Source organism: Procambarus clarkii, chromosome 34, assembly GCF_040958095.1.
Source record: "Procambarus clarkii isolate CNS0578487 chromosome 34, FALCON_Pclarkii_2.0, whole genome shotgun sequence".
Taxonomy (NCBI): domain Eukaryota; kingdom Metazoa; phylum Arthropoda; class Malacostraca; order Decapoda; family Cambaridae; genus Procambarus; species Procambarus clarkii.
This window is the reverse complement of record NC_091183.1, coordinates 37,580,639-37,600,234: the sequence shown is the minus strand read 5'-3', so window position 1 is coordinate 37,600,234 and position 19,596 is coordinate 37,580,639. Positions and strand designations below refer to the sequence as shown.

General features: G+C 43.1%; 1 protein-coding gene across 26 annotated transcripts in view; it reads left to right on the top strand.

Moving 5' to 3' along the window:
- Positions 1-19,596, top strand: part of LOC123762060 (dual specificity calcium/calmodulin-dependent 3',5'-cyclic nucleotide phosphodiesterase 1A) — a 546,501-nt gene that overhangs the window by 507,713 nt on the left and 19,192 nt on the right. For 10 of the 26 annotated variants that reach the window (XM_069335861.1, XM_069335860.1, XM_069335859.1 and 7 more), the window contains exons 3-5: positions 7,097-7,183; positions 8,596-8,764; positions 9,475-9,588. In XM_069335861.1, the coding sequence (XP_069191962.1) occupies positions 7,097-7,183; positions 8,596-8,764; positions 9,475-9,588 (370 nt within the window). Of the gene's footprint in view, positions 1-7,096; positions 7,184-8,595; positions 8,765-9,474; positions 9,589-13,557; positions 13,657-19,596 lie in introns of all 26 variants that reach the window. The other 16 variants (XM_069335850.1, XM_045748303.2, XM_045748305.2 and 13 more) reach the window with 2 other exon arrangements.

Genomic DNA, 19,596 nt, shown 5'->3' with positions numbered 1-19,596 from the left:
GGATTAATGAGCCTAATTGCATATAATTCTCTATAATTGGGGAATAATTACATTTTTTGTGTCACACAGAATTCCGACTGTAGTTAGGCTTAGTAATTTTGTAGATTTTGTTAATTTGTATTTGTTTATGTTCCTTTTGTTAGTATTATGTTATTTTTGTTAGGAATACAAGTGTTCCTTTATTATTGTCTAACAAATAACGACGAGCAAGGACAGGTAATGCTTGAGCGCTTTCGTACCTTAGTTCAGTACAGCCTCAAAGGTAAGGAAACATGAAATGACTAAAGATACACACACGATAAAGATAGTGAGAGGGGAGGTGCTGGGATAGTGAGAGAGGAGGTGCTGGGATAGTGAGAGGGAAGGTGCTGGGATAGTGAGAGGAGAGGTGCTGGGATAGTGAGAGGGGAGGTGCTGGGATAGTGAGAGAGAAGGTGCTGGGATAGTGAGAGGGGAGGTGCTGGGATAGTGAGAGGGGAGGTGCTGGGATAGTGAGAGAGGCGGTGCTGGGATAGTGAGAGAGGAGGTGCTGGGATAGTGAGAGGGAAGGTGCTGGGATAGTGAGAGGAGAGGTGCTGGGATAGTGAGAGGGGAGGTGCTGGGATAGTGAGAGAGGAGGTGCTGGGATAGTGAGAGGGAAGGTGCTGGGATAGTGAGAGAGAAGGTGCTGGGATAGTGAGAGGAGAGGTGCTGGGATAGTGAGAGAGAAGGTGCTGGGATAGTGAGAGGGGAGATGTTGGGATAGTGAGAGAGGAGGTGCTGGGATAGTGAGAGGAGAGATGCTGGGATAGTGTGAGGGAAGGTGCTGGGACACAGAGAGGATGTGCTGGGACAAAGTGTGGGAGATTATCTGGGCCCAGTTCATGTCCCTTATATTAAGTGCAGATGTTGAATTAAAGTAGACAAACAAGAGAAAGATGATTATGTTAGTCTAATATTACTTTAAATAATGCCCAGTGGGAATTCTTGCCTAAATAATCCTCTTATTGATTTTTTTTAAATTAATAAAAAATGAATCAAGAAAGTACCATTCATTAAAATATTATATTAAATATTCTTACACAAGCAAGTTGTGTAAGAGCAAAGTCATTGGTTCAAAAAACTCTTAGTATTGGTGATAATTTTTCCACTAACAGAATATGTGCAGAAATTCTCTATACTGTATTTTTTTTATTTTTGTATCAGAAGAAACGCAAAATCATTTACAACACAGGAAAATCTTGTTGCAAATCTTGCAAATGTCTCCACGCAAGACTACGTAGCCATTGAGATAAACTATGATGACAGACATTGCCAACATTTCATATTAAAGCGATTGGGCGAACGAAACCAAGCCAATGCTGTCAGTACCGTTAAAAATTCCAACCACAACCACACATTCCGGAGTCACATTTAAAACGGCCATAGTATACCTTCAATAAACATCTATATTATCGCCACTGCTTAAAAATTTTCAGAATTCCTCCCTGGGGGCAGATTCACGAAGCAGTTACGCAAGTACTTACGAACGAGTTACCTGGTTGATACCTGGTTGATGGGGTTGTGGGAGTTCTTCTACTCCCCAAGCCCGGCCCGAGGCCAGGCTTGACTTGTGAGAGTTTGGTCCACCAGGCTGTTGCTTGGAGCGGCCCGCAGGCCCACATATACCTGGTTGATGGGGTTCTGGGAGTTCTTCTATTGCCCAAGCCCGGCCCGAGGCCAGGCTTGACTTGTGAGAGTTTGGTCCACCAGGCTGTTGCTTGGAGCGGCCCGCAGGCCCACATATACCTGGTTGATGGGGTTCTGGGAGTTCTTCTACTGCCCAAGCTCGGCCCGAGGCCAGACTTGACTTGTGAGAGTTTGGTCCACCAGGCGTGTACATCTTTCCTCAATCATTGACGGCTTGGGTTACATTTATTAAACAGTTTACAAGCATGGAAACTTGCCAATCAACTGTTGTTATTGTTATAAACAGCCTCCTGGTGCTTCGGAGCTCATTAACTGTTTAATAATTGTAAACAAAGCTGCCAATGATAGCGGAAAGATGTACACGTTCGTAAGTACTTGCGTAACTGCTTCGTGAATCTGGCCCCTGAAGCGCAGGCAAGAGATGCTCCAAATTTGGAAATTATTGCTGAAAATTGTTCTAAATCTGTATATAATTTATTTCGGGGCCAGAAGGCGCAGCAGATTGTATAATATATTATAAAAATAATATATTATCTATTATAAAATGGGGATTAGGGAATTATCAGGGGGAAAGCGCCAAGCCATTAGGACTATATATCACTCATTAGTCCTTGACTAACGAGGTTTATCGAGAGGTCTCTTGAAAAAAAAACTATTGACCCTAAGATGCAACATTCCCTTAACTCCTGCGTTCACATTTGTTGCTAGGTGAAGAGAGGCACCAGGTGCACGAAAATGTACCCAAACGAGTCTGGAGTTGTTTGGAACCGACAGCACTGACTAATGCAATATAACCCTGCTAGTATTATCGGGCCATGTAGCCCTCCGGTGATAGGTTCTGGAAACATTTTGATGTGGAGAAATTAACAGAAAACAAATAAGTATAGCTGAATTAAATTCACGCGCACGTACGCACACACACACACACACACACACACACACACACACACACACACACCACACACACACACACACACACACACACACACACACACACACACACACACACACACACACACACACTGGTCCAAGAGCTAACAGCTCAATCCTGCAGGTACAAAGAGTAAATACCAGCACATGGATATTACAACCACCATCTCCCCCTTTATTTTCCTTCCCTAATTTCCTTGCTTCCTTCTCTCCTCTATTCTCCTCCTGGTCCCGTCTTCTACACCTGCAGCTGACACACCTGCAGGACTCACTGCCAGCGCACAGGTGTGCACCCCTTAGGCACCTCTGCTCATCTCCACATCTCTCATTCTCTATTAAAATGTCAGCATCATGTATGTAGGCTTCCTGCCTCTCTCTCTCTCTCTCTCTCTCTCTCTCTCTCTCTCTCTCTCTCTCTCTCTCTCTCTCTCTCTCTCTCTCTCTCTCTCTCTCTCTCTCTCTCTCTCTCTCTCTCTCTCTCTCCCTCTCGTTATTCATGGTCGAATAATTATCCCAGAAGCGCGCCAGCAGCTGTATATAAGGCTCTCAGTGGTTAATCTCACAGGCAATTGGTTTGATTGGCTGGTGTCAGCAACAGGTAAAGAAGGAGGACAAAGGGGTGAGGGGAAGAAGTAGGATGGGGGAAGAGATAAGAGGAGACATGATAATGAACAGTGAATGATAATACAATAAAGGAGTAGAAGGAAAAAGCGGAGGTGGGGAAGCGAGGGGGGAATAGGTATGTGCAAATTCTGAATAGGGAAATGGGAATCATGAGCCTTGTGGCTAGTGATTGGCCCTCGGCTTTCAGGATGGGAGGGAGGATAGGTAAGGTGAGAGGATGGAAGGGGGAACTGTGAAAGGCAGCAATCACTAGATTGATTTTAATTAAAGTTTTCCCTCTTTTATAGTTCACTGTTCGGATGTTCTCGTGGTATAGTGTGGGTAACCTCGGGGCTCGTCTGTCTGCCTGTCTGCCTGTCCCAGGGTGGAGGTGGTCCATTATTTCTCTGTCTCTCAGTCTTGCTCTTTCTCTCTCTCTTTATCACATATTAAATAAAACTGTATTTAGAAACTCCCGTTTTCTTTGCGGTTGACAGTTTTGAAATAAAGTTGGTAAGGATGACTGAGCACACACACACACACACACACACACACACGCCTTCAGAAACTTGTGTAAGGAATCTTTCAGAACCCTGTATACCACTTATGTAAGACCAATCCTGGAGTATGCAGCTCCAGCCTGGAGTCCATACCTAGTTAAACACAAGACAAAGTTAGAGAAGATTCAGCGGTATGCCACCAGGCTCGTCCCGGAACTGAGAGGATTGAGCTACGAGGAAAGGCTAAAGGAGCTGAACCTCACATCCCTGGAAAACAGAAGAGTAAGGGGAGACATGATAACCACCTACAAAATTCTCAGGGGAATTGACAGGGTGGACAAAGACAAACTCTTCAGCACGGGTGGGACACGAACAAGGGGACACAGGTGGAAACTTAGTACCCAGATGAGCCACAGAGACGTTAGAAAGAATTTTTTCAGTGTCAGAGTTGTTAATAAATGGAATGCACTAGGAAGTGATGTGGTGGAGGCTGACTCCATACACAGTTTCAAATGTAGGTATGATAGAGCCCAGTAGGCTCAGGAATCTGTACACCAGTTGATTGACAGTTGAGAGGCGGGACCAAAGAGCCAAAGCTCAACCCCCGCAAGCACAATTAGGTGAGTACAATTAGGTGAGTACACACACACACACACACACACACACACACACACAAACACACAAACACACACACACACACACACAGTGTGGCCACGCCTTTTGTTCACAACCGAGAAGAGCGGGTTCAATTTCCACGGCAAGAGAGAGAAGCGTTTGGGCAACATTTTCTTTCACCTGAATTCTGTTCACTTAAACACAAATTGGTAAACCTGGGAGTTAAACAGCTATTGTGGGTTGCATTACATACGACGAAGAACATGAAGAATGACACATTTTGTTTAAACAAACCAGGAGATGAAACAGCCGTGTTATGAAGCTGTTGCTTGACTGAGCTGTTTGCTTGACTGAGCTGTTGCTTGACTGAGCTGTTGCTTGACTGAGCTGTTGCTTGACTGAGCTGTTTGCTTGACTGAGCTGTTGCTTGACTGAGCTGTTGCTTGACTGAGCTGTTGCTTGACTGAGCTGTTGCTTGACTGAGCTGTTTGCTTGACTGAGCTGTTGCTTGACTGAGCTGTTGTTTGACTGAGCTGTTGCTTGACTGAGCTGTTTGCTTGACTGAGCTGTTGCTTGACTGAGCTGTTGCTTGACTGAGCTGTTTGCTTGACTGAGCTGTTGCTTGACTGAGCTGTTGCTTGACTGAGCTGTTTGCTTGACTGAGCTGTTGCTTGACTGAGCTGTTGCTTGACTGAGCTGTTGTTTGACTGAGCTGTTTGCTTGACTGAGCTGTTGCTTGACTGAGCTGTTGCTTGACTGAGCTGTTGCTTGACTGAGCTGTTGCTTGACTGAGCTGTTGCTTGACTGAGCTGTTGCTTGACTGAGCTGTTGCTTGACTGAGCTGTTGCTTGACTGAGCTGTTTGCTTGACTGAGCTGTTGCTTGACTGAGCTGTTTGCTTGACTGAGCTGTTGCTTGACTGACCTGTTGCTTGACTGACCTGTTGCTTGACTGACCTGTTGCTTGACTGACCTGTTGTTTGACTGACCTGTTGCTTGACTGAGCTGTTGCTTGACCCTGTAAAGACATCTAGATGATTATTCCTTACCACAAGACTCCGTCCCTCAGATCATTTAGATATCGTCTGTTTATACACCGTTTGATAACATTAGATCCACATTTAGAGTCTAATCAGCGGGTTGTTCATAACCGTGTGTGCCACATACGTCAGACCAATTACATAATATGCAGAGATAGCTTGGACGCAAGGTGTGGGACCAGGACTAGAGAGAAAGAGAGCGTCTCTGTCTAGTCTTGGTCTGGTGGGAACGGTCTGAACGGCCTGCAAGACCGTCGGGACGTTGGTGGTCTTACTGTTATGTACAAGGCCAACATTCTCAAAGTACCGCACCTGGCCAAACTCCGTGGACAATCAGTAGTTGTCACCCGTATCAACTAGGCGCTCAACCTTCAACAGGCTCATGCTGGAAGTGCCATTCTCAAAAACATCACTCAATCAGCGATCACTCCTAGGAGGACTGGCATCAGGAACTTGTTCACTCAACAGGTTGGTATACGGGAGATCAGGTCAACTGATCACATGAAGGCTCTGGCACACACACACAGAAATCACAATAACGTGATGCATCAAACAGAAATCATCATAACGTGATTAAGGCAGCGTCTGGGATGCTCCCGGACGCAGGTTCGAATCCTCATCACGGCCCTTGTGGATTTGTTCTCTGGCACACAGTTGGCTACAGGCTCATCCTGCTCAGCTCTTGCTTGCAGTTTAACGAAGTTCCTTACTTGATAGTTCCCTATGTGATAGTTTGAAAGTGTATTCTCATGAAATAAATGAGTAGGAACAGGCTTCAGATGAGCTGAAGTAGGATAACAGCTCTTGCTTGCACTTTCCCTAAATACTTTAATTGACAGCCCTTATGAACCCTAGCCTTAGTTAAAAGAGAGAGAGAGAGAGAGAGAGAGAGAGAGAGAGAGAGAGAGAGAGAGAGAGAGAGAGAGAGAGAGAGAGAGAGAGAGAGAAAGAGAAAGAGAGAAAGAGAGAGAGAGAGAGAGAGAGAGAGAGAGAGAGAGAGAGAGAGAGAGAGAGAGGCAGAGAGATAGAGACAGAGAGAGACGCCAGATGTCAAAGTGACAGTGATGAATTTCCAGGCTCTTCTCACCTTTCAAGTGTCTCCCCTTCTCTACCTTTCCCCCCATTCTCTCCCTTTTTGTGTGTCCGTGTGGCATCCCATTTCACTTGTATGTACATGCCATGCGCCGCCCTCCCTTTTGTCTCCATCAACTGTAACCAGTGGATGGAAAGTGACCCCCACCCCAAATAAAATAACTTTACACACACATTTACACGTGTTTCTTCACTGTCGATGGTAATTGAAAAATTAACTCTCCAAAATTCATTTTTTACATTTTTATTTTTGGTCTGACGCCTGAACGCGATTCGTAAACTTCTTACATTTTCAAAGACTAATTTACACATAACACACATCATACTTATACTTGTTTTGGGTGAGGTGATATGGCACAAACGTTTTGGGTGAGGTGATTGATTCGTGTTCTGTCACTTGCATTTTTTTTCAATTACATTTGTTATGATGTACTAATTTATAGGTTGATTACATGACCAGAATTAGAAACTCTGCTTCTGAATGGCAGTCATTCTTTACCCACAAACGGCGGATATTTTTAACTAGAGATATTTCTAGAGATATTTAACTAGAGATATAGTGTTAAATATATATAAAATGACTTTATAGATATTGTATTAAAGTAGAAAGGAATACGAATACAACTTAACACTCATATTTGTTGATACAGTTGCCAGTCCTCCGGAGAAGAAGAAAGATGGCCAGGATGAAGCTGCTCCGCCCCCGCCTCCTACCAGCAAGAATGGTCAGCTCTCAAGTATGTCCCTATATTACTCTTGGCTCTTAATGGTCAGCTCTCAAGTATGTCCCTATATTACTCTTGGCTCTTAATGGCCAGCTCTCAAGTATGTCCTTATATTACTCTTGGCTCTTAATGGCCAGCTCTCAAGTATGTCCTTATATTACTCTTGGCTCTTAATGGCCAGCTCTCAAGTATGTCCTTATATTACTCTTGGCTCTTAATGGTCAGCTCTCAAGTATGTCCCTATATTACTCTTGGCTCTTAATGGTCAGCTCTCAAGTATGTCCTTATATTACTCTTGGCTCTTAATGGTCAGCTCTCAAGTATGTCCCTCTATTACTCTTGGCTCTTAATGTGAAGATTGTCCTGAGGTTATGTGAGTGAGATCTGTGGGGGGTGTACTCCCTTCTGTCCTGTGGGGGACAGAGTGAAAATACGATGTCCAACCACTTGGATGATTGGGGAATCGAACTCAGACCTGAAAGCGAGGTTGTTGTGGTTCAGACCAACCCGTGGCTGGGATTTCTGGGATTTTGTGATCATGCTGTATTAGAGAAAACGATAAATTATTGTTTCAGTGTTTCAAATGCAGTAGAGTTGTTTTATGAAACACTTTTATGACTATCGTGTAACTATTGATGCAATACTAAATTAAATCATCACTTCATTTTAATATAAGCAAAATATATATGTGACATTATCTCTCTCTTGATATTTCTCAGAATATGACTTCGCTTTTTGCAGGTCTGCGTTCGATCCCTCACGGTCCATCGAGTCGTCATTTCTCTTCCGTGTGCTATATAGGCTTAGCGCTTTCTCCTGATAATTATCTAATTACCTGAAATACCAGAGCACGATAAATTTGGTGAGGTGCAAGGGACTATATGTAGCCTATTGTGATGGTGTATTTATTTCACGGGCTATTCATGCCCATGCCACCTCTTGGGGTGGCTAAATCATCAGTTGGTGTAGTAGTTGTTTATTGTGGTAGTCTAATTAGGCTACATTTTAAATTTACATATATGTGTATTATATTTTCGTGATCATTATTATTTGGGGATCATTCGTACTCGTGGCGGAAGTGTAAGCATGATAAGTGTAGAAGAAGGGAAGGGAACTATCAGAAGCGTAAATGAACAAATCCACAAGGGCCGTGACAAGGATTCGAACCTGCGTCCGGGAGCATCCCATCAGATCAGAAGCGTAGCTTTCTTTCTATTTCTGCTTTCTTTCTGCTTCCTGCTATTCTCTTCTAACCCCGCCTCTTGTAGCAGTGCCAGAGACAACAGGAAGGGTTCCTAGTACTAAACCCTACTTAGTACTTAGTACTTAGTACCCGTCTAAACACCAAGAGTCACTGTGAATGTTTCGACTGTCCAAACTCTGAGGCGCCCCCTGGTGACGGCTGTCTCTCCGTATCCCCACAGAACAAGGTTCGCTTACCATTCTGCGCAGGACCAACAGCCGCAGTCATGGAGGACGGTCGACGCGGCTGTCGTCCGAGGCCGACAATGATACGCTCGACGCTATCGACCTTCTCCATGACGCCCTGCCCGCCGTCGACACCCCAGAATCCTGCGAGAAGGCAGCGCTCAGGTACGTTCTCCGTCGGTATGTGTCGGGGGTCAGTTAGAATGGTCCTATCCCTGGTAGGTCTTCCGCCCCGTCTAGGGCGCCGCTCTCTGTCCGGCATGTTCTTCGTCAGACAAATTCTGCGTCGGACGTGTTCTTCGCCAGACAAATTCTGCGTCGGACGTGTCCTTCGTCAGACAAATTCTGCGTCGGACGTGTTCTTCGCCAGACAAATTATGCGTCGGACGTGTCCTTCGCCAGACAAATTATGCGTCGTACGTGTCCTTCGCCAGACAAATTATGCGTCGGACGTGTCCTTCGCCAGTCAAATTCTGCGTCGGACGTGTCCTCATTAGCTTGTGGTTCACAATACCAGAACGACACCGGTTGTGTCCTGTTGGACTGAGGACCTTGTCAGTATATTCTCAAGCACTCTCCGCCTGAACTTATAAGTACTTAGATCCTATTGAGAAGATCCACTATGATAAAGCCTCAACGTTACTATGTGAAAGACAATTATGTGACTTTTAATCTCCTTACATGTATAAATAACTAGGGTTTAGCATTCTCCATATATCAGAAAGATGATGTATTATTAGATACGAAAGTAGTTAAGGAAATTCCTGTCTTAATCCATCCTACTTGGTCTGATACTGTGACATTGTTCACGACCACATCCCGGTGTGATGTGACACAGTGGTGTGTAGGGTGTGACGTGAGTGTTGTGTCCGCAGGTTACGGAGTCTTCTGCGACACCTACAGGAGGGGGAGGTGGCTGCGGCGGTGCTCCAGCAGAACCTTCAGTACGCTGCCGATGTCCTCGACTCCATCTATGTCGACGAGGCCAAGTGCGTATGTCTCTCTCTCTCTCTCTCTCTCTCTCTCTCTCTCTCTCTCTCTCTCTCTCTCTCTCTCTCTCTCTCTCTCTCTCTCTCTCTCTCTCTCTCTCTCTCTCTCTCTCTCTCTCTCTCTCTCTCTCTCTCTCTCTCTCTCTCTCTCTCTCTCTCTCCTTCACACCTTTCTAACATCTCAATCTCTTCCTTCCTATTTATATTAAGTTTCACGTATGCAAATATGCTGAAAAGCTCCAGTTAGGCGTTCGAAGTAAGGTGTGAAGTGAGAGAAACATTGATGTGGCATGTGCTGGAGCCAGGTGTGTTCCTGGACCAGGTGTGTTGCTGGGTTACTCGAGGCTAGGCCGCGACCTCCACACCACAGGTGGGGCCCAGGAACATGACCTTACCTATCGGATGGTGATTAGAACAGCCTCACCTCTTTAGTAACCCCCACCAAATATTCCTCAACCAGTACCTAGACCCAACCCCCAGTACCTAAACCCTCTCCCAGTACCTAGACCCACCCCCCAGTACCTAAACCCTCTCCCAGTACCTAGACCCACCCCCCAGTACCTAAACCCTCTCCCAGTACCTAAACCCTGGGTGAGTAGCAAGCCCAGTGATGTGAAGGAGATTAGAAGCCATAAGATCAAGGAACAAGACCTTCCTGAAAGGAGCACAGTTCTCCATTTGGAAATGATAAATAACCCCAGAGATGACCACCACTTCAGGCCAGTCACAGAATCACTCCACTAACTGGTCGTGTTTGAGGAAGTCTCCCAGCAATGAGTAACAAGCAATTTTAGTGAGGTAGAAGAGGGAGGAGTAGGGGGAAACTATCTCAACTCACAATGTCAAAAGCAGATATGACCAAGATATGAGGGTCGCAAGATATTAGACAACCATTAGCTGATAGCCGGAACCCATGAGCTCAGTTACAACAAAAGTAAATGTTGGATATGAAGGTATGAACACCCAGGAAGTGACACACACACACAGTAGCAAAGATGGAGACAGAGCCCAAGGGAATGATGCGAATGTTCTGCAAGAAGTGCTGTGCCAGTGAAGTGCTGTGCAGTGAAGTGCTGTGGCAGTGAAGTGCTGTGCCAGTGAAGTGCTGTGCCAATGACCAGCAACAGGAAGAAGCAGACAGCAGAGGATCAGCAGCACGCACAACAATTTTGCTACAGTTAAGACACTTCATATTGGAAGGTAAACACACACACACACACACACACACACACACACACACACACACACACACACACACACACACACACACACACACACACACACACACACACACACAATGCTTCGGGAGTCATAACAGGAGAGAAAATAGTCATAATGTCTGTCTATCGAGCACCGTTAAACAGACGGTCCACATAGAACTACGAACACTTGCTAAACAGACGACCCAGATTGAACTACGAACACAAAGAACTTACTTAAGAACAAACAACAACAACACCAAACAACAAGAGGACAATGAGCTTAGGAAAACTAGACACAGATGACTCATGAAGATATAAATATATATATACACTCCTTTATTATATGATTTGTGGGGGATGGGAATGAACTAGAGGAGATAATATCCACCAAACATAATTTCAAAAGTAGATATGATAGAAATAATGTCAATCGGGAGTCATTGCATTAGACTACCTGCTGCTGGAAAGGCAAGGGGAACAAGAGCTGAAGCTCGACCATTCATGCACAAGCCTCAATCCCTTTACCTTAATTCATCCAAGACCCCTTCACGGGAGGTGCTGGTGGTGCTGTTCTAGGAATCTCCCCCCAAGAACCTGTAAACAAAGGGTTCTTAAGAACAATGATCGAGTATATCTCTAACTTGGGAACAGCCTCAGAAGATCTCAACAACTTTAATAGTTCAGAATTGTTTTAATACTATAATAATAATTTTGTGTAGCACTTATTGGTTTAGTGAATTGAAGTATACAAATAAATAATGTAATAAGAGCTCATGTTGTAGGGAATAGCTTATAATGTGTGTTTATGTTATTATGTGATTCTCTTTCTTATTTACATGTGTATTATTAAAAAAACAGTAGACGTAGTAGCCATATCATATATATATATATATATATATATATATATATATATATATATATATATATATATATATATATATATATATATACCCAAACACGACCTTAGTCTCGTGAGTTTTTGTGTAGGAGGTGTTTGTGTGTGTTTAAGCCCCGACTGACCTAAAAGTGGTATTTTTTTTGAGCACTGCCACTGTAGCGGTGAGTTAGTGTGTTGGTAAGTGGCTACAATATAGTCTATACGCACCCCACTGCACGGCTGTTCTCTTCTCAGATACATCTCTTTTGTGTAGACTTGTTGTGTATGTGTCTCACTCTCTCTCTTGACGTGAGCACACACTCAGCAACATTGCCCTCTCTTTTTAGCACCTAAGAACATATATATATATATATATATATATATATATATATATATATATATATATATATATATATATATATATATATATATATATATATATATTATAAAGTTTTTGCTACTTAAAAGATATACTTGCCCAACTTTTTTTTATTTTTACCAAGTTGTTGCTACTTTCTAAGCATCCCTTAAACTTTTAATAGAACTTTTGCAACTTTTTTAAAAAAAGAATCTTGGCAGTTACTTCGCTTTATCTTGTCTCCCACTTTGACCACTGCTCAGTAAGATATAGAAATTCCCTTTACCACTGCTCAGTAAGATATAGAAACTTCCCTTTACCACTGCTCAGTAAGATATAGAAACTCCCTTTACCACTGCTCAGTAAGATATAGAAACTCCCTTTACCACTGCTCAGTAAGATAGACATATTCCCCTCACCACTGCTCAGTAAGATAGACATATACCACTCACCACTGCTCAGTAAGATAGACATACTCCCCTCACCACTGCTCAGTAAGATAGACATATATCCCCTCACCACTGCTCAGTATGATAGACATACTCCCCTCACCACTGGTCAGTAAGATAGACATACTCGCCCTGGTTGCCCAGGGGTCTGACCGCCGCACAGCACACACTTGACCGCCGCACAGCACACACTTGACCGCCGCACAGCACACACTTGACCGCCGCACAGCGCACACTTGACAGCTTGTAGCGCACCCCGGGTCTGACAACAGGACTCGTGTGTATTTAGACTTGTATCCGAGCTTACATAATGATTCTCTGCCACACAGAATTTGTTCCATGTTCTTACAGATTCCGACTCTAATGCTCTGATTCTCTTTCTTTTTTTTCTCTTTCTTTGCTTTATCCTCCTCCTCCTCCTCCTCCTCCTCCTCCTCCTCCTCTCCCATATCCTTCTCTTTGGCCTTCCCTGCCATTTTCATTGTTTATTTTTTCTTTGGCTTTGTCATTCATCACCTTGATTCTTCTCCTCTTATTTTATCTTTATTCTGCTTTATGTATGTCATTTGTAATGTCTAAATTTTTATCCTCTCTGTCTCTCTGTCTGTCTGTCTTTCTCTCTCTCTCTCTCTCTCTCTCTCTCTCTCTCTCTCTCTCTCTCTCTCTCTCTCTCTCTCTCTCTCTCTCTCTCTTTCTCTCTCTCTTTCTCTCTCTCTTTCTCTCTCTCTCTCTCTCTCTCTCTCTCTCTCTCTCTCTCTCTCTCTCTCTCTCTCTTTCTCTTCTCTCTCTCTCTCTCTCTCTCTCTCTCTCTCTCTCTCTCTCTCTCTCTCTCTCTCTCTCTCTCTCTCTCTCTCTCCCTCTCTCCCTCTCTCCCTCTCTCCCTCTCTCCCTCTCTCCCTCCCTCCCTCCCTCCCTCTCCCACTTTTATCCTGTCCTCTACTTAACATTGCATGCATCTACCATCCCCATTATTTTCACACTTTACCTGATTCTTCTCTTCCTCTCACCTCCTTCCTTCCTCCCCCTCCCTCATTTCCTCCATTCATGACCCTCTACCCCTGCCTCCCTCCCGTCTCTCTCCAGCAGGTGCGCGACGCCCCAGGACCGCGCCATTACCATCAGTCTTGAGCCGTCCGCCCGGAAAGCCAGGAGGCCTGCCACCGGCGCGGGCGCCTCACCCAGGTTACAGAAATTCACAGTTTCCCCTCTTAAGGTTTTCTTTTCGTTTTCTTTTTTTCTTTGTTTACCTTTGCTGCCGCAGTAGTGTACAGGACTGACACGTTATTCTAATCGTTTTTGTTGTGTTGAAAGTTGAGTCATTTGACTCAAGAATGGTTGCCATTCTTATAGGTCTTTCTCTCTCTCTTCTGTTTTGGTCTCTGATGGGACCATACCGTCTTTGACAGCATCTCTACGGTGTTATTAGTCAGCGTTATTAATGGCTCTATGCGTTCTCATATACTAATTATATATATATATATATATATATATATATATATATATATATATATATATATATATATATATATATATATATATATATATATATATATATATATATGCAGGATTTCATCTGTAGCATTAACTTGCACTATTTTACTGGTATGCGAATCATTTACTCTCATCTCTCTATGTACATTTTGACCCATAATTGATCCCATGGAATAATTAGTAGTTTATGAATTATATTCCCCCTATCGTTGATATGCTAATTAACACCTGTTTGGTATTACTAATGATCTAACTAATCCTTTCCTATTATACACAAATTGCTGCTTGTATGGATTTGCCATCCATTACCGAGCTGTATGTACGCCTATTTTAACTTGTAATTGTCTTATAATTAGTTGTAATCCCCCGGACTAGACCTAGTGATTGACTAACACTGAGCCCCTCATGTGGCAGTAAATCAGTAGCATTTAGGGATATTTTCTTGAAGTTGCAGAAAAAGAGCTTTCTCTCGCAGTTTATAAGAGGCAGTATATGGGAGTCCAGCCAGCTGTAGGCGTGTGTGTAATACCCTGAGAATGTATACTCAGATGTTGACCAGACCACACACTAGAAGGTGAAGGGACGACGACGTTTCGGTCCGTCCTGGACCATTCTCAAGTCGATTGTGTAGGGAGAATGCACCAAGACGGAATGGAATGGACCTCAATCGACTTGAGAATGTTCCAGGACGGACCGAAACGTCGTCGTTCCTTCACCTTCTAGTGTGTGGTCTGGTCAACTTACTTTAGCCACGTTATTGTGACTCATCACCTGCAATGTACTCAGGTGATGTGAGGGCCTCGACACACTCGTGTGTCAAGACAGCACCACAAAAGTAATGGGAGTGCCACCATTAAAAAGTAAAAAAGATACTCAAAAAGTCTTTTTAACAAATTTCCACATGTGATGATCCGCTCGGTTTCCACAGCTCATTAACCCTTTCGCTGCGAAATTGTATAAAAAAATTTTTATACAATTATTTGTTAAATAATGAAAAGAAAATTACAGTACTCCATGAGCTTTTTTTATTTCGGAATTATAGATTTAAATGTGAAAAATCATTACAAAGTATTTGTTACTGTATCGAAGATTTCCGGCTGATTGTTGAATAATTGTACTGTAACAATTCATAATTTCTAAAAAAAAAAATAATTGATTCTTTGACAGGAATCCTGTTAGGCTTATCAAGGTCCCCCTTTTGACCGGCGAGTTACCCAAGGATGCAAGCCACAACAATCGCCTAGCTCCTCGATACCTATTGACTGCCAAGGGAACAGAGGCATCAGGTTAAAGGAAAGGTGCCTAAACAGCTCGTGTCCTACCGCGAGAATCGAACCCTTGGAACTCCTGGTTGTGAAGCATCTACCATCTTTGTATACAATAACAAGATAATTCTACTCCTCGGTTAAAGTAGATGTAGATATTTCAATTAACTACTCCAAGAGGTCACGGGTGCCAGGCACACTCTAATTGTCAGTGCCAGAACACGCTCAGGGACCCTGAACACGCTCAGGGACCCTGAACACGCTCAGGGACCCTGAACACGCTCAGGGACCCTGAACACGCTCAGGGACCCTGAACACGCTCAGGGACCCTGAACACGCTCAGGGACCCTGAACACAACAAAGAAGCCCCTGGTGTGACTGCTCTTAACAGCAGCTAACGTCACTCCCGTGAAAATGGACGTTTTTCAACAGTTTATGAGTTTCAAATCTTCACAATTCAAGGCTGTTATCATTGAAACAACCTCAGTGCTTCGGAGGGCATAAGCTGTTTAATAAATACACACAAAAGCCGCCATAATTGTTGAAAGATGTACTGGTTTCGCAAGTGGTTAGGTAAATGTTTGGTGGATCCTGACCTTGCTAACGCCACCACGGGGTAGTATAGGTTGAGGAAACACAGCACGTAAAACCATTAATTTTTATATTATCGTAAATAATGAACATCATATTACACATTCGAACGTTCAGAGAGCTAAGATGTGACTTACGAGGTCCCTCTCCTCGTAAGTTGTTTATACTATGATACAACTTCCTGAATTATATATTTATGATTTATTAGTGATAAGATATCAGGACGATGACGGTTATAATCTATAGACACATACATGAGACATTATTTGTTGACAACGTTTCCCTCTCAGTCTCGCAGAAACCTTTCCTGTATAGTAAAGAAAAAATACACCACTCTCCCACATTTTTTGTTTTCTAACTTTATAAATATTGTTAAATTAAATCCAAATTTAATATGGTCATCTTGGCCAACAATAAATAGCAAATTACTTAAGGAATAAACCCCCCCTCCCCCCAGCATAACTTAGACGCCCAGTATGACAAGCATGTAAGCGAACCATAAGTGTAAAGTATGGCATCCTGGTAGAAGGGGGCACCCTCAGCTGCTGGACTTCTGCAGGAAGGTGTGGAGGAGTGCGGGGTCTTCCCCTCTCCTCTAACTTCCTCGTAAATTGGAAAGACCGTCAGTTTTCTTGCATGATTTTCCTCATCTGGATGAGTCTTCCTTGTTACTTTACACTATCAGTGTGTGGACTCTGGCCGTGTCTTTCTCTGTCTCTGTCTCTCTCTCTCTCTCTCTCTCTCTCTCTCTCTCTCTCTCTCTCTCTCTCTCTCTCTCTCTCTCTCTCTCTCTCTCTCTCTCTCTCTCTCTCTCTCTCTCTCTCAACACCACCCATGTGACAGGCCGGTGGTGAGCGTGACACGAACACATCTTGTTCTCCTCACTTGTGTCACGGCTCCTTGTGCCAACTTGCCTCCTGTGCCTGGTATAACAACTTGTTCTATGTGCACATTCACAACTTGGCTTGCTGTGCATGGTAGTACAGAGTATACTTGTTAAAAGGACCCCTTAGCGTACAGTGGGTACTGGTTTGTCCAACTGGCGACGGTAAGTAGTGAGACTGTATATATATATATATATATGTGTGTGTGTGTATATATGTATATAATCCGTGTAGTGTGTATACTGTGTGTGGGAGGTATTAGTAATATGCTCGGGGCCTGCCTTCCTTGTCTGGTATATCCACAGGTTATATTATTACTGTAGAATGTCACATTATATCGAGAAATATTTCTGCGATAGTATATAGAGAAAATCGTCCACGACATGTTATTTCTACATATATATATATATATATATATATATATATATATATATATATATATATATATATATATATATATATATGTATATATATATATATATATATATATATATATATTTATTTATTTATTTATTTATTTATTTATTTTCTCGAATAATGCAAAATTAACAGTTAAGAGGAACATCATAAACTTTAATATTCCATATTTTTTTTATCTTACTTCATCTAGAGTTGACTATTGTTCCATTCACTGTTGTCTAGTTTTAAACACAAGTTTACTGAGTGGTTCGTTCTTGTGCAACCCGTATATATTACAACCCCGAGTCGATTTATGAACTAAAATTTTTTTTTTTTGTTTACAAATATTACATGGGAATTTATTTACAATAAAAAATCACGAACACATTTTATACCTCCCGACAGAGGGAGGTAGTATATATATAACGTAGATCTCGACAACCCCCGGGCTCTCCATAGCCCGTGCTACTTGGAACTTTTTGTTCCTAGTAGCCTTTTTGTTCCCCCTGAACCCCCTCCCCCCCATTGAGGGGCCCCACACCTCCCAACCCCCACCACTAATAAACCAATACAGTATCATCAAGTGTGGGATGTATTTATTATAGGTAAGTAACCCACTGGAGTTTCAAGTGATGGACAAACCTTGAAATCTTGAAAGTTACAGAGCATGAATTTCTGAAATTGACTGATTAGTGTGACGTAGACGGTTTACTTGCTGGTACGTCCAGTGATTTGTAACGTAGATATTACAAATTGCTATGAAAGTAACGGGGCTGCAAATATCCACGTTTTCTATACCTGGGTAGGTTATGTTAGGTTAGGTTAGGTGGGTTCTTTGGGCTCTTACATTCCTGGTTTAGGATGCTGTACGTTGTGGTAAATCAAGAGAATGGGGCTGCGCTCTGCCTATCCTCCCACTCATCTGGTTGTGTATGTTGGTGAGGTATACATCATCATGTGTTGTGTGTTTATGTATGATGTATCTCCGTTGTTTGTGGTGGCCAAGGACGTAATGAAGCACCCAGGAGGCACCACCAGGTAACGGTGCTCCGGGCGTAATCCTGACAACGGTAGCACATGAGATACATATGAAGTACATATGAGGTACATACAAACACACCCAACACCACACATATGGCCGTTGGTTAACGTAACCGGTTCCAGTACCTGGCCCCAGGTGCACACCCCATCCTCACGTATCTACACCTCTTGCTCTTAAACTCTAAAGTCCATGATTATAGTTGATCAGTCTTCCATATCGTGAATTGATCAGTGTTCCATATCGTGAATTGATCAGTCTTCCATATCGTGAATTGATCAGTCTTCCATATCGTGAATTGATCAGTCTTCCTTAGCCACTAACCCTAGTGGCCTTGACGAGGACAGGAAGCCGCGGCTTGTCGAAGGTCCCCTCTTCATAGGAGGGTAGAAATAGCCTAAGCTACTCTATCCCTTTTGAGATTTTTTTTTTTTAATTTTGCCCCGAGGGGCGAGTTTATTGGGCAGCGCCACTCATCTTGTCCCCTTCATATAATCAGCCAATGGGTGTTTTTCTTATGGGCTGGTGTGATCTATGGTAATTACTATTCTTTCATTAATTACTAGTGTAATTTTAATCGGGTGAGCGTCTGTCAACTAATCAATGGCTCGCGTAGGTATGTCTTTTTCTACTTTAGAACCTTGTTTTCGGCGAAGTGTGATGTATCGACAGCCAATAAGCGTCCATCTTCCATGAAGTAAGGTAAATTGATAAACAAACGCTCCACCAATCACCTCTCATACCTCAGCTTATACTAAGCACCTCATAAACCTTCGACCAATCAGCGTACATCTTGAATATCAATATTAACCTTCTATTATTCTGCTATTTGCATCTTAATTTAATGACCCCAAGTAGATAATTTGAGTAATTAGCTCGCTTTATTTTTCTGTCTAACCTCGTTCTTATTTTTAATCAGTGGGAACTACATATATCCGCAGGTGTGCAGTTTCTTTGTGTCATGGTCCGATGCAAGAGGAGCCAGGGGACACGTTTTCTTTGGTGCGTAGCATTAATCTCATTTTCCAATCTAACTTTTACAGCCACATTTATAATGGGCGGCGCCACCAATGTGACTTTTACGGGATTAGCATAACTAATACCCTATACCATGTTGCTTGCCACTGGCAGGATGTCAAGGTGTTGCCACTGGCAGGATGTCAAGGTGTTGCCACTGGCAGGATGTCAAGGTGTTGCCACTGGCAGATTATATATAGCAGCGCCAGTTCAAGATATGATATTCCCTCTCTGTTACTAGTTGGTTAGAAAAAGCTAGCGTCTAATGTTAACTACTAAAGCTACTGCGTAACTAGCGAAAGCTTAGTTAGAGTTTTATAGGCTAATATCTGAAAATGAGAGATGGTTAGTGGGTGCCTGTGACGGAGGGGGGGGTGAGGTTGTGTGCGCTCACTTGAAGAGAAATACCGCCCCTGTTATCAAAGCCCTGGATAGA